The 14,261-nt window shown below is 41.4% G+C and overlaps 1 protein-coding gene across 4 annotated transcripts in view; it reads left to right on the forward strand.

Moving 5' to 3' along the window:
- The first annotated feature begins 888 nt into the window (after positions 1–888).
- dcc (DCC netrin 1 receptor) overlaps positions 889–14,261 on the forward strand; it is a 156,617-nt gene continuing 143,244 nt past the window's right edge. For 2 of the 4 annotated variants that reach the window (XM_032570622.1, XM_032570626.1), the window contains exon 1: positions 890–1,578. In XM_032570622.1, coding sequence (XP_032426513.1) covers positions 1,455–1,578 — 124 coding nt within the window. In that variant the 5' untranslated portion in view covers positions 890–1,454. Of the gene's footprint in view, positions 1,579–14,261 lie in introns of all 4 variants that reach the window. The other 2 variants (XM_032570623.1, XM_032570624.1) reach the window with 2 other exon arrangements.

A 14,261-nucleotide genomic window follows, 5' to 3' on the forward strand; every position in this document is an offset into this window, starting at 1 on the left:
GAGCTGAAGGTCTGGATGGAGGCGCTGATCGTTCACATTCAGAGGGATGGAGACAAAAACCAGGCGGTCGCGTCTTCACATGTTCAGAGTTTGTTTTTCACTGGGTGCCATTTCTAAAGTTAATCTGAGTTAATCTGCAAAGTTAATCTGAAATTAACAGCAATAATTTTGGATATTTACCTTGTAAAAAAATAATTTTTCAGTCATCTTCTCACCATTTTATTCATTTCTAAATGTCAGTTTTAAACTTAAAATGTTATTAGCTTGTTAAATATTTAGCTATACAAATATTTAGTGAGCAAGTTATTTAGCTCCAAACTAAATGCTAGATTTGGAGCTAGCTCATTGTTTAGTTTACAAGCTAAATATTTAGCTAGCTAAAATCATATTTACCTTGAAGCTAAATCTTTACGTGGCAAGTTAAATATCTCACTGATTGTTTTAGTTTTTATTTCTTGACTGCTTTCTTTTGGTCAACATGAGCAAATACGACAAATTGGATTTCTAGGAAATATTTAGTTTGAAGTTCAAATAAAGCTAATTATTTTTATCAATAAGAAGGGAATATAGCTTAATCAGCAACATTAAAAAAGACAACGTGACTCATTTTATTTTTAATAAAACATAATTTGATGAGAATCAGAGTTACAAATGTCAAAGTAAATTTGAAAAAAATAAAGTAAAACAAAAACATTTAAACCCAGATATTATGGGATGAACATTATGTGTTATTTGTCCTCATATATAGAGATTTTAATCTGAGTATTTCCATTATTTTTACTGTTTTTCTGTCGATGGATCTCAGCCCTCCAGTGTAAACCCTGCAGTTCCCTCAGTGACCAGAGGGGGCAGTGCAGCTCAGCTAATGTCCCAGCAGCTTCCAGCCTGGAGTTCCGTCGGTGCGGCTCCGATCCCGTCGGTCCGGCTCCTGGCTTTCCTTCCCTCCGCTTTAGATCAATGGCTCCAGGCTGTCAGGCTCGCTCGCCCCTCTCTCTCTCCAGCTGGATGTGTCTGAAGGAAAGAGAGAGGGTCTTCCTCCCTCCTCCTCCTCCTCTCCTGGCGACCCGCTCCGTCGGTCCTGGCCGGCAGACGGAGCAGACCTCCGGGAAGGCAGCGTGGAGCGGATCGCGGCGCTGATCTGGAATGATGGAGACTCTGCCCTCTTAGTTTCTGGAACTTCGTCTCCCTCTGAAATAACGCAGGAAACCTGATTCCTCTGCTGGAATTTTATCCTTTATTTCTTTTCTTTTTTTTTTTGGGAGGAGATCAGAGGGTTTTTTGGGTTTTTTGCCTCCTGTTCCTCCTCCAGCCTCTTTTTCTTCATGGTTTCCACCTGACAGCTGGATTCTGCAGGATTTTTGGGGAAAGTGAGTGGGATTGTGGGGCGAATCGTGTGGATTCTGCAGGATTTGGGAGCGTTTCTCCTGAACTCAGAGGGACTGGAGCTGGGCAGCATGGAGCTGGGCGCGCTGGGATGTACTGGGGATGTTTGGAGGCTGCTGGCTCCCGGGATGAGGATGAGGAGGGTCTACCTGCTGCTGCTCTGCTGGCTGCTGGGAGCGCACAGCTCAGCCCAGGGTGAGGAACCCCCCACCGTGTGTGTGTGTGTGTGTGTGTGTGAGGAACCCAGGTCCGACTGGTTCTGCTGGGAGGTTTGTGTCTCTGTGGTTTTTTCCTGGATGTTTGGCTCCTTGCTGGTTGCTGGTTGCTGTTTTTCAGCCTGACAGGTTGGTGTCAGCAGCCGGTGCTGGTTCTGACCGGGTCGGCCTGTTTGGACCACGCGTGCTGATCCGTCTGGTGTTCAGCAGCCTGCAGCAGCTCTCATTGATCTGAGTCCTGGGCCCGGTTCTGGAGTCCAGGTGGGGATCGGGTGAAGAGCGATGCTCTGGTTGTTTTGCTGTTTTTTCTGCATAATCTCTCATCCAATCTGGATTAAAACTCATAATTTCCAGGAATGTGGTCGTTTCTCCCACCGTTGCTGCTCCGCCTGTGGACGGCGCTGTCGACGTTTTTATTTAAAACATCGTGTCCTCTTAGGATTTACGTGTTACCAGTGGAGAACACGCTGCCGCTAATAGCAAAGCTAACATTTAGCTTAGCACTTTAGCTAACTCTGAAAGCATTTAGCCCACTTAGCTTCTGAACTAATTTCACCAAATAAATTCTAAAATCTAATTTACTTGGTGTGCAGCAAACTTCCAGGTTAATAAAGTTTGACATCAGTGTTGAAGTTTTAGTTACGACGTAGCAAGATGTTTATATTCATGCTCTTATTTTGAAGTGGCTGAAGTTTAAGCAGCACTTTTTTTAATCCAAATAACTTTATTTAAGCAAAACACAGACAGTAGAGAACAAGATATAAATATAAGGTAATTATAGAACATGTAAATTACAATGTCAAATTTACACTGCAAAAACACAAATTCTTAGGAGCTCATTTTAAGTAAATAAATCCTTAATGGTGATAAAAAGTATTAGTTCCACTGGCAGATTATTTCACTCATAACAAGGAATAAAAATTACATGAAAGCTGCTGAAAAGTTACTTGTACATTAGGTTTATTTTTGTCTTATTTTAAGTGTAATAAGATATTTGTGCTAGAAACTAGAACAGAAATGGCTGGTAAGAGTTTCTGTTTTTGAAGTGTAAATTGGTCCAGATCTTCCAGTGATTCAAGAGCAGATATAATTTGGATTGAAGTTAGCATCTGCATTAGCATCTACTAAATGCTATGTTGGGATAGCACATTAGCATTAGCGGTACCTACGGTTCACCATTAGCGCTTTAGCTTCGCTATTCCATCCAATGTGTTAAATATCAATAAATACAAATTTAACCATAAGCAATATAAAATGTGTAAAAAATATATTTACATGTGATATTACAAGTCATTTGAATATAAATGACTTGCATATTAATTAAAACATGTAATTAATAGTAAATATGTTATTAATATTAATAAAAATATTTACTTATTTTATTATAAAATAAGTAAATAAAATAATTAGCATGTACATGGAAATATGTTGATCTATAACTTGCATTTCAAGACAGTTTTATAGAGCTCAGCTTTACGTTGTTGGATTAAATATCTGCATATTTAATAAGTAACTAAATATTTTGTGTTTATTGTAGGTAGAAGTAAAATAATAAATTTTAATAAATCAGGTCCTTGTGGTTCTTTGATTCGTTGTTCCAGCAGGTCGTTAAGTTTCCTCTCCGTTCTGCTGCTGCTTGTTGCTCCTGTGGAGCTGAAACCACTTCAGATTTGGCATCAGAAGTTTGTGTGTGGAATATCTATAAACATGAGTTCATAATGGAGGAATATTGTTTCCAATGATTGAAGAACCGGATCTGAGTTCAGGCGGCTCTCTGGGCCTCCTGCTGTCAATGAGCAGCATTCAGAGCCTTTAATTAGGCTAATTGATGGTGAGAGCGACGCTGCTGCTGCTGCTGCTGGAGCTGCTGGAGCTGCTGGAGTTTCTGCTGCTGCTGGAGCTGCTGCTGCAGCTGGAGCTACTGGAGCTGCTGCTGCAGCTGGAGTTTCTGCTGCTGCTGGAGCTGCTGCTGCTGCTGGAGCTGCTGGAGTTTCTGCTGCTGCTGGAGCTGCTGCTGCAGCTGGAGTTTCTGCTGCTGCTGGAGTTTCTGCTGCTGCTGGAGCTGCTGGAGCTGCTGCTGCAGCTGGAGTTTCTGCTGCTGCTGGAGCTGCTGCTGCAGCTGGAGTTTCTGCTGCTGCAGCATCATTTCTGGTTGGTGCTGCAGAGTTCCTGAGCAGAAATGATGAGACGTTTTTGTTGGATGTTTTTCTTTTTTCAGATTCTTTTCAGTTATTTTTGCTAACGATTATTTTGGTAATCGATTAATCTATTATTCTGAAGATTAATCAGATTTAAAAATAGCACATTCTACACACTTTTAATTTAACCTCTTTATTAATATAATATCAGAATATATGAATAATAAATTCGTTCCTTTTTTGAATAAGAAAATCAATATTTTTCTGAGTAAATACATCATTTTACTGAATCTGGACTGGTTGAAGCTGAAACTTTGATGAGTTTTGACGAAAACATATTTACAGACAGTTTGTTTTTTCTTAAATTAAGCATTTTTTATATATTTTGTACAGTTTTGTCTTAATTACTGCTCTGAATATGGTGTAATTACAGTTTTTCAGTCTATAAACTCCAGTAAACAATTGATTACTAAATTAGTTGATATTTCAATAATCGATTAATCACGATTAATTGTTTCCGCCCTGTAAATATCACAGGTTCTCAACAAATGTTACCCAAAGGCCTTTTAGAACAAATCAATTCAGAACAGAAATATCAACTGGGGCTTATTTTAGGAATCAATTAATCGATTATTCTTATGATTAATTGATTAATTGGATAAAAAACAAATTGTCACATTCTGCAGATTTTTCATTTAACCACTTGACATTTTTATATAGATACATGAGAAAGATGCAAATAAATGATCCAATTTCTTTTAAAATAAGAAAATAAACACGTATTTGCCTAAAATGCAGTAACAGCATTCCTTTAGTGAACGATTAATCGTTTGAAGCGAAGCATTCATCTTCAGCTAAAAGTACTTCTAAGAGCAACATGATGTCAAATTAAAACCATGAAACTTTTCCTACAGTTTAATTTATTTATGTGGCTTTTGAAGACCATTTAATAGAGAAAATCAAACGTTTGATCAGTTTTTGGTCTTCAGTTCTTCCTTCACTCCACTGAATCTGTTTGGTTGGTAAATGATTAAATCAGGTCTCTTCCATTTAAAGTGTTTTTTCCTGGCTGGTTTTGGATGCTTTGATAAATGCTGCGTTTTGTGAGTCTTTGGATTGTTGGTGTAAATCTGGTGACCCTGGGTGATTATTAATTGGTGCTGGCTGCCTCTCCTTACTGTTGATTCTGTAATTATTATTGCTGCTCTGACTTTATCTCTTCCAACAGTCTGCTTCCTTCTGGGAGTTTCAACCCTTTAAACCAATAAAAGCAGATTTTCCAACCACCTTCAAATGTTTCTCAGTCAAAATTAAACATTTTTAAAGTTCTTTGCATTATTCTGCTGGTTTCATCACTAAATAAAGAGTATAAATGGATAAAAATGTCCAGAAGAAGAGAGTTTCCCAGGCTGCAGGTCTTCTTCTCTCCTGGACGCTGCAGCTAAATGATGATGTATGGAGAGGTGGATGGAGTGAAAGAGAGGTGAATGCATCATATTTGTTGCTGCTGTTTCCTGTTATTAGATTATTCCCACTGAGCTTTAACCTCAATGATTCATCATTAAACGCTGATCCGTCCGCAGCCCAGGACTCGTCTCTGGAACCGGGGAAACGTCTGACTTTCTCCACCGGCGTCTCCGGCCTGATGGAGACAAAACGAGATTCCAGCGCCTGACACCGCCTGCAGGGTGGAAAACTGGGCTTAGTTCAGAAAGATTATGGATTTTCATCTGAATCATCTGGGGATTTTTAATCAAATCAACATTTTTCTGAAGTTTAACTTTCTGTTCTTCCAAAACCAAACAGAAACTCAGACCTTCTTGCCTTTCTAGAACTTAAAAACGTTTTTCTCATAGTTCAGTAAACTCTGAACTATGAGACAAAAAGTTGTAACATTGTTGTGTTCAAGTTGTGCTAAGAGGAGTTAGCTTGTTAGCAAAGCTATGCTAGCCTAAAATAGCATGTCAATGTTAGACATGCAGCCGCTAATGCTAATGTTAGCTCCATGAATGGTCAGGACTTCCTGAAACACTTTGGTCCAGTCTGATGGTCAAAATGAGTTAAAGTTATAAATACCTGTTCAGTTCATAAATCTATTTAAAAATTGGTTTTGAATTGAAATTATTGTTTTTTTGATTGATTAAAATGTGATTAACTCAAACATTTTAATCAAATTCCACTGTTACTGTTAGTAACGTCTCACTTGTTACTTCCTGTTTCCTCCAGAGTAGTTTCAGTGCCGTAGCAGCAACTTCCTGTTGTTGCCTCCAGTTTGTTGACATGGAAACCTTCCAGTCGCCTCATTCTGGACTGGTGGAGCCTCTGGAGGAACGTCTGCTGGTTCTGTACTCCTTCAGCAGGTTCTGGTCGCTCTAACCAGGCGGGTTTTTAGTCTGGATTTAAAGGAACTCAGTGTTTCGGCTGTTTTGCAGTTTTCTGGAAGTTTGTTCCAGATTTGTGGTGAATAGAAGCTGAAAGCTGTTTCTTCGTGTTTGGACCTGACAGGTCTGGAAGGTGGATCCAACAGCAGCAGAGCGTTAATGTTGTCCAGGCGGTAGAAGGCTGATTTTGTAACCGTCTTTATGTGTCTCTGAAGGTCCAGACTCCTCCTGATCTCTGGTTTCCAGCTGTAAGAAGTGAATCTGTGTCGACTCTGGACGGTTTCTGTTCGGTGTGACCTGAAACCGGAGCTGAATATTCCAGGCGTTGAGGTTACGGAGCCGTTATTTCCGTTTTCTTCTCCGGATTGTGTGTGAAAGCCTGAATCCTTGAGGGAACGTGTGTCTAATAGTTTAAAAGGTTTTATTGGAGGTGGCGGTGACCAGGCCGCTCGTGGGGATCATAAACGTCGGCGTTAACTTTTAGTCCAATCCATCAGGAGCTGCTGGTGGGCTGCAGCCTGGGCCCTCAGGCCTGGGTTAAACAAACACTTTAAGGCCATAAAGGAGCTGGATTATCCTGCGGCTGCAGCGCTGCTATTTATAACGGTGTAGCTGCTGCTTTCAAGGTGTTTCTCTCTTTAAACAAGCAGCAGATTGACAAGGAAAAGGCTTTTTATGCTCCAGACAGGGACTTCCAGTCGGTTCGCAGCCGATGTTTTACTGCTCAAACAGTTTAGAGGCGGATGGATGTGGAGGAGCTTCTGTGATTCAATATCTGAACATGCCTGCGTCATATTCATCTACAGGAAGCAGTTTCCCCTGACATCCTGTTAATCGCCGCGGCTCCTCACTGCAGGCAGACGAACCGACTCAGATCTGCAGAACTGAATCTGTTCTGTCTGGAGAAACGTTCAGTCTCTGGTTTCCTGTTGACCATTAGCGATTAATCGATACTGCGAGTTAACAGGAACAATTAATCATGATTAATCGATTACTGAAATAATTGTCAACTAATTTAATTACTGATTAATCTCTAACTCAAAAAAAGAAAACCATTCAGACATTTTGCATCCAACTTTACAAAAACCCCAGAAATGATCAAACATCCAGTAAAGAAATGCTTTTATTGCATTTTAGGCCATAAAATTTTTATTTTTTTATTTCAAAAGACTTGTTTGTATTTTTAATGCATCAAACGAGCTCAAGTGGTTTAAATAAAAAATGTGCAGTGTGCAAATCTAAAAAATCTGATTAATCGATTAATCAGATTAATAATCGATTAATCAGTTTAGTCTCTGCTGTTTGGATCTTAAGCTGTTAGCATGAGGCTATCATGGAGCTACAGTCAGAGGCCTCCTCACACCGTTGTAAGACTGTCTGCTACAGCATCACCATCAGCAACGACTATTGGAAGATTTTTGGATGAGATATGACAACGTTTAATTTGCTCTGTGCTTTGGACGCTTCTAGAGCTGTTTTCTACTTTCTACAGTCAGAAATGTGATGAATAGAAATGATCAGCTGTTACATTTAATAAGTCAACTGGAAAAATATGAGATTAAATCAGAATAAATGGGATTAAGAGTCTAAAGGTGTTCAGATGAATGAAGTTGAATTAAATTAGATGAGCTTCATCATAACTTGAAATATTTGACATAATCAATGAATTAGTTTCAGCTAATCAGAGAAACTGAAGCAGCAGATTCCAGTTTAGTGTTGATGAAATCCTGCATCATGTCTGCTGCAGCTCTTGCTGCTGCTGCTTCAGCTCCTGTTGTTGCTGCAGCTCCTGCTGTTGCTGCAGCTCCTGCACGGCTCTGGTCCCAGTTCAGCCTGTCGGTGGTAAACTGGGCTGTCGGCGGTGAATCCAGGATCAACCAGCCGCTTTCCCCTCGTCCTGGAAGCTTCTCCTCCTGCTTCCCCGTTTCTGACCGGTTCCTGCTTTAGATGGGCGAGATGAAAGGCGAGCTGATCGATAGGTCCTGAACCGCGGCGGCTCCTCCATCAGTGAGGAGCCATCGACTCGCCGCCGCCGAGCTGCTGATCAAACAGCTGCTGATGGGAGGAATTTGTAATTTTCCTGCTGATATCAAAGTATTGATCAGGAGAACGAAGGCTGGACGGGATAAGCGTTACAGTCGGCTGCAGCCAAATCAATCATGTGATCAGTTGGATGCTAATGGAGGTGATGGAGGACAGCTGCTGATGATGACGATGACGATCCGTCTCTGATCTCTGAAAACTGAATTTTGAATCTTTGACTCGTTCCAGAAGAATCCGTCGGTCACAGAGAATCGTTTATCTCAGCTGGTTCCACTCCTTAAAGTTTCCCCCAAACCAACAGGAAGCTGTGAAGAGGTTCCACAGCTTCACATGTTTATAAAGTCAAAGTCAATAAATCTGTCAGTTAATCACATGATAAGTTAAAACAAGATTTGCATAATGTATCATTTTTATTTTTCTATAAAAGTCTTCAGTCTGGTGATTTGGTCTCAACTCAACTTTATTCTCAGAGAATTCATGAAAAATGTTATTTGTTTATTTTTTTTTGTATTTAAAATCTCTTCCAGTTCCAGTGTTAAATGTTCACTAAAATTTTAGGTTTACACTTCAAAAACACAAAATCTTACCAGGTACTCCTAGTGCAGATATCTCAGTCCAGTTGAAATAAGATCAGATCTAAGTTATGAGTCGATATCCTGTAATGTTTGAGGAAACGTTCAGACGGCCTTGCTGCGCCGACGCGCCTACCTGCTTCTCCACGGCGAAGTGATGAATGCATTCAGACCTGAGCTGATTAGCAACTTTTATTCAACAGAGGAAACATTTACAGCATGATAAATTTTAATCAAGAGTCACATTAAAGCTAAAAGCTTAAAGCTTTTTGTTTAATTAGCAGACGTGAATAATAAGGACAAGATTCATGAGCTTTTAAATGATTTCTCCTCCACATCCAGATGGATCCAGTCAGACAGGAGGAGTGTTGTTGTGGTTCTGTTTCCTGTTTGAGTTTCTCCTCCTCATGTTGAGTCGGTGGATGTTTTAAAATGTTACGTTTTCTTAAAATCCGTTTAAACCGACTGAATGTCGTGGTTGCTGCAGGTATTTCCGCTGCGTTCCTTCACTCAGAGCTCCATCCGTGTTTCCTCACCTCGTCCTTCCTCCTTCCTGAAAGCCTTCGTGTGTTTTAATTAAATCTCTGGACACGTTTCATTATTCAGGAGGAAAAAAGTGGCATGTGAGTAATTTACAGAGATGATTGTCCTCGGCTCTGAACATTAGGTCTTCATTTATGTCCTCCGCTCTCAGCTGTCTATATTTAACATCATCTGCTCTGCTCTGACATTTCATGCATTATTCATGCTGGGAACGCTGCGCATCACCTGCCTGAGGAGCTGCTCCTCACCTTTAAATCCTCCTCATTAAAGCTGCTGCAGGCTTTTACATTAATTAGTTTTTCTTATTCTGCCTCTCCTGGTTTCTGCTTCTTGTTTTGTTTTGTCAGATGAAAAATCAGGATCTGATTCTGAAGCAGAAATAAGTTGCAGCCCAGCAGGTTGTTTGTTGAGCTGCAACTTATTTCTTGTTCCACTTTGAGTTGGTTTGAGATCTAATTAGGTTTTATTTTAATTCAGTTAATTGGTGAAAGAGATCAGAGGAAGACGGAGACGCTTTAGAGCTGAAGCCAAAACAAAACCTGTTCATTTGAGGCTGATGTTGGTTCTAGCTGGTCACCCTGGTTCTCCAGAACGGACCTGTCTGACCACATGAAGTAGGCTAAAAGAGCTAAAAAACACGAACCGGATCGATGGAGCGGCTCGTACAGGAAGTCCAGAAGAACCCAGAACGTCTAAAGCTCTGCAGATCTGACCTGGTCGCTACGCTTAGCAGCTTCACTTTATGTAAAATAAGCGACTAGCATCAAATGTAGCGACATCAGAGAATTAAGCAAATTTATATAAAAACGTAAAAAATTAGCACAGAATCATAAATATAAAACCTTTAAGGGTCAATTTGGACAATTTATCTGCAAAGCAAATGTTGGTTTGGGGTTAATTAAACTCAAAATGGCCTAGTCAAAGTCCAGATTCAGATATAACTAATAGACTGTTTGAAACATTTAAATGGGAAAAATAAACAAAATCAGCAGGAAGTCCATCCTGTCAGCAGGTTGGTACTTCCTGTTCTGCTCGCGTTGGAAGGTTTTCATTAATTACAGACAGTTTTTATTATTATTGTTATTATTATTATTATTATTATTATTATTATTGTTTTTATTATTATTATTATTATTATTACCTGTAAACCCAGAGTTGTGCTGTAGACCTGCTGCCGTTCTGAAAACAAGCCGGACGTCGTGGTACCGAGGTCCAACCGGCCGCAGCAGATAAACGGGCTGAACTGCGGCGCTTTGCTCTCATGAATATTCATGAGGAGAAACCCGGAGGAGCTCCTGCAGCGCGGCGTCTCGCAGCCACATGGATTTACGGCCACTTATCAGGATTAGAGATACAGCAGCGCCGCAGCCGGACTGCGCTAGAGCGACTTCTGCTGCGGCGCCGAGACGGGGACGACCTGGACCGTCCTGGAGTCCAGAACCAACTGATCTTCTTCTCTGGTTGACAAAACGTCATCCAGAAGGTCTGGTTCTGGTTCTGGTTCTGACCATCAGTTCTGTTCATTCTGTTCTGTTTCTGGATCTGATCTGGATCTGGTTCTGGGTCTGGTTCTGGTTCTGGTTCTGACCATCAGTTCTGTTCATTCTGTTCTGGTTCTGGTATGGATCTGGCTCTGGATCTGATCTGGATCTGGATCTGGTTCTGGGTCTGGTTCTGGTTCTGGTTCTGGATCTGATCTGGTTCTGGTTCTGACCAGCAGTTCTGTTCGTCCTGGTCTGGTTCTGTTCTGTTTCTGATTCTGGTTCTGGTTCTGATTCTGATCTGGTTCTGGTATGGATCTGGATCTAGTTCTGATTCTGGTGCTGGTTTTTCTGTTGTGGGTCAGCAGTGGTTCTGGTTCTGGTCTCTGAGGCCATTTTCTGTTGTTTCTGCTTGTTGGAGCCTGACCTCTGACCTTTGCTGCAGCAGAGTTCCAGCTGTTCTCCTGGAGTCGTTCCTTGTTGGACCTGTCAGTCGGGTTCTGTTTGAACGTGTTCTGGGTTCTGCGGGTCAGGCATTAACTGTTGGACCTGAAGCGGATCTGGGTTTCTAGGTTTGGTCTCTGGTTCTGATTGGAGGAGGGAATTTATCGTATCGTTTATCATTTATTGAGATAAATTTCTTATGACTTTCCTGATAAATTATTGATGTTTTAAATCTTCAGCTCTGATAATTTTACTGTTCAATGAAATGATCAATAAATCTGAATTAATTTGTAAATATGATTAAATAATAATAATAATCAGACTATGTGACTTCTAAAGAAGTTTATTATAAATAGGAATGTTTTTCAGGAGGATTTGTGTTAGTGGGACTGTAATTACTGTGACACACAGTCGCAGCCTTACAGCTGCCTAAAACAGGAATAATTAATTATCTCAATCGTTTCAGAAACATTCAGATTGTTTTATTATGAACTTGGAGAACAGAAATCTGTTTTTTAGTTTTTAGCAGCTTTTTCAGGTTCAACCCGTCATTAGAAAATGTTTTTATCAGCTGAACTTTTCCCCGGTTTGCTGTGAAGTTAATCTGGTGAAGCAGCAGGTCCAGAATGAGCCCCGAACTTTGACCTCTGAGGCGTAAAGGTCAGGAGTAAATCAACCCGACCTCAGTCCTGATCTCGGCGCCCTCAGAGGGACCTGAGCCCTGACTTTAGAACCCGACCGTCTCCGTTGACCTGGAGATGTTTGTTTGTTTCAGCAGAAGGAAAATGTCGAGTCGGCTGCAGCAGCTGGCGGCCGGCCAGCAGCGTTTCCTGCTGCAGCAGCTGGCGGCCGGCCAGCAGCGTTTCCTGCTGCGGCGTTTCCTGCAGCGGCGTTTCCTGCTGCGGCGTTTCCTGCTGCGGCGTTTCCTGCTGCAGTGTTAGCGGCGACTGGCGTTAGCATCACTTCGCCTGCAGGCGGCACTGATGGTGCAGATGAGCTCAGCTTGGGCTCAGGCTAATTTCTGGATCGCTAAATGCTAATATGCTAATATGCTAATGCGTTTGACATTTAAAACCCTGATTTTCTAGTGATTTTCAGTTTTTACCAACATGTTTGGCTCATAAAGCTGAGCTGAGTTTAGCCTGGTGACTTCAGGAGGATTTCCTGTTTCAACCTGATGAACTTTGAACCTTTGAATTAAAATCAGGCTGAAACTCGCCAACAGGTTCCTGAATGTTGTTGTTTGGTTTCAGGCTGCAGTGATAATTACAGCTGCTGTTATGTTTTTACCACTTTAATCTTTTTATAAACAGATTGTAAAAAATGTTTCTTCTTCTTGGTCACATTACTAATATTAAAAAATGTGAAAATGTTTTCACACCCTAAACCTGCCAGCTTGTTGCCTCTCCCTGTGGATGACCTTTGACCCGCTCTGCTTGGATGAATTGATTTAATTCGGACACATTGGAGGGCTTTCCAGCAGGAGTGAGCTTTGACTAGGCCACTCCAGAATCTAGTTAGAATTAACGGCTGCAGGGAAGCAGCCCAGACCATGACTCTGCCACCGCCGTGTCTTCCTGCGCTGGTTCTGGTCCGTTTCAGATGTTGCTCTGATCTGTAGAGTTTGGAGTTTCAGATCTGAGCGGCTCCAGCGTGAAGCTGATCAGTGTGTGGCTGAATCGCAGCAGCAGCTCGTCTCCGTTGGGAGTTGCTGAACGCCGCGGCCTCCCGGGATCCCAGCATGCATTTCTGCTCCTCTGATCAGCGTGGGTCTGGATCCTCCTCTGGTCGTTGCTGTGAATCAGGAGCTTTAAAAGCCACTTTAATTGCGGCTCCTGCAGCAGGCTGAGCCCCTCTGAGACCCTCATTCATATTCTGCAAACATCCCTCTGCTTTGCAAGTCGTTTCATTTTTCAGCCAGACTTCCAGTCTCATTTATTAAGGCTTTTTATTTCCCCTCAGGTATGAAACAAGTGTTCAGAGGTGTGTTTTCAACGCTGGGCGCTCGTCAGTCGCCTCTGCTGCTTAAATCAGATTAAACAGACGTTTTAACGCTACAACTTATTAAAAGATAAAGGATTTCCAGTCAGATAATACCAGTAATAAAACTTTCAGTGTTTAAATCAACGCAGAAATCAAACTTCTTTTCATATTTATGTCAAATGTTTTTCCTCCGACCGACTAACGAGTTCCTGCTTCTGATTGGCTGCTGGTTCCTCAAACGGATCCGGTCATGGTTCTGCTTCCACTCCAGTAATAAATTAACTTGTATCTTCATATGAAGTCAGGAATCAGTTCGCTGTGTTTATTTGGACCATAATTAATACAGAATGAAACCCAGATGCAGACAGTCCAGATTAAATTCCTGTAACATTAATTAGTGATGAATTATCAATCAGCCCAGCTGATCAGGTACGGGGCGACAGTGGAGAGGAACCAGGAAGAACCCTCCATTAGAACCAGAACCATTTACTTTCTACTGGATTTGTTAAATCTGATTAAATGCTGCAGTGGATTCTGATTTTTTCCTTCAACAAAATCATTTGATTTGTTCCACTTTTACGTGTGGAACTAAACTTTCCAAAGCGTCACGTCGCATTTTATCCGAAATGCGTCGTAATTCTGCAGCAGAAGAATCCAGACGGTAAACCTGGTCGTAAACGATGCCTGAAAACTGAACATAAATTTATTAAAGAAGCCGGTGAAACGTCACATCAGAATGGAGGAAGCTGTCTACAGACAGGGGGCGCTCTTCTGTGGGCGCGTCGTAAAAACAAAATGGAGGACAAGAGGAAGGCGAGGAAAACGCCTTAATGTCTCCATTAGTTGTTTCTGCAGTCGATCATATCGATCATTTTCTCACTGATAGATTGAAGTTATTAATAATCGTTTTAGTAAAAGATTTCCACCTTCAGAGACAAATATTACAGAAAAACTTCATTTTAACTTTATTTTCTGTTTGCTGGAGGATTGATTGATACAGATATGGATCAGATTTGTGACTCTTAAACTTTGCTTTGGGTTGTCAGGTTGCTGGAGTGGCAGATTAACCCCGGGGGGC

Source organism: Xiphophorus hellerii, chromosome 8 (assembly GCF_003331165.1).
Source record: "Xiphophorus hellerii strain 12219 chromosome 8, Xiphophorus_hellerii-4.1, whole genome shotgun sequence".
NCBI lineage: Eukaryota > Metazoa > Chordata > Actinopteri > Cyprinodontiformes > Poeciliidae > Xiphophorus > Xiphophorus hellerii.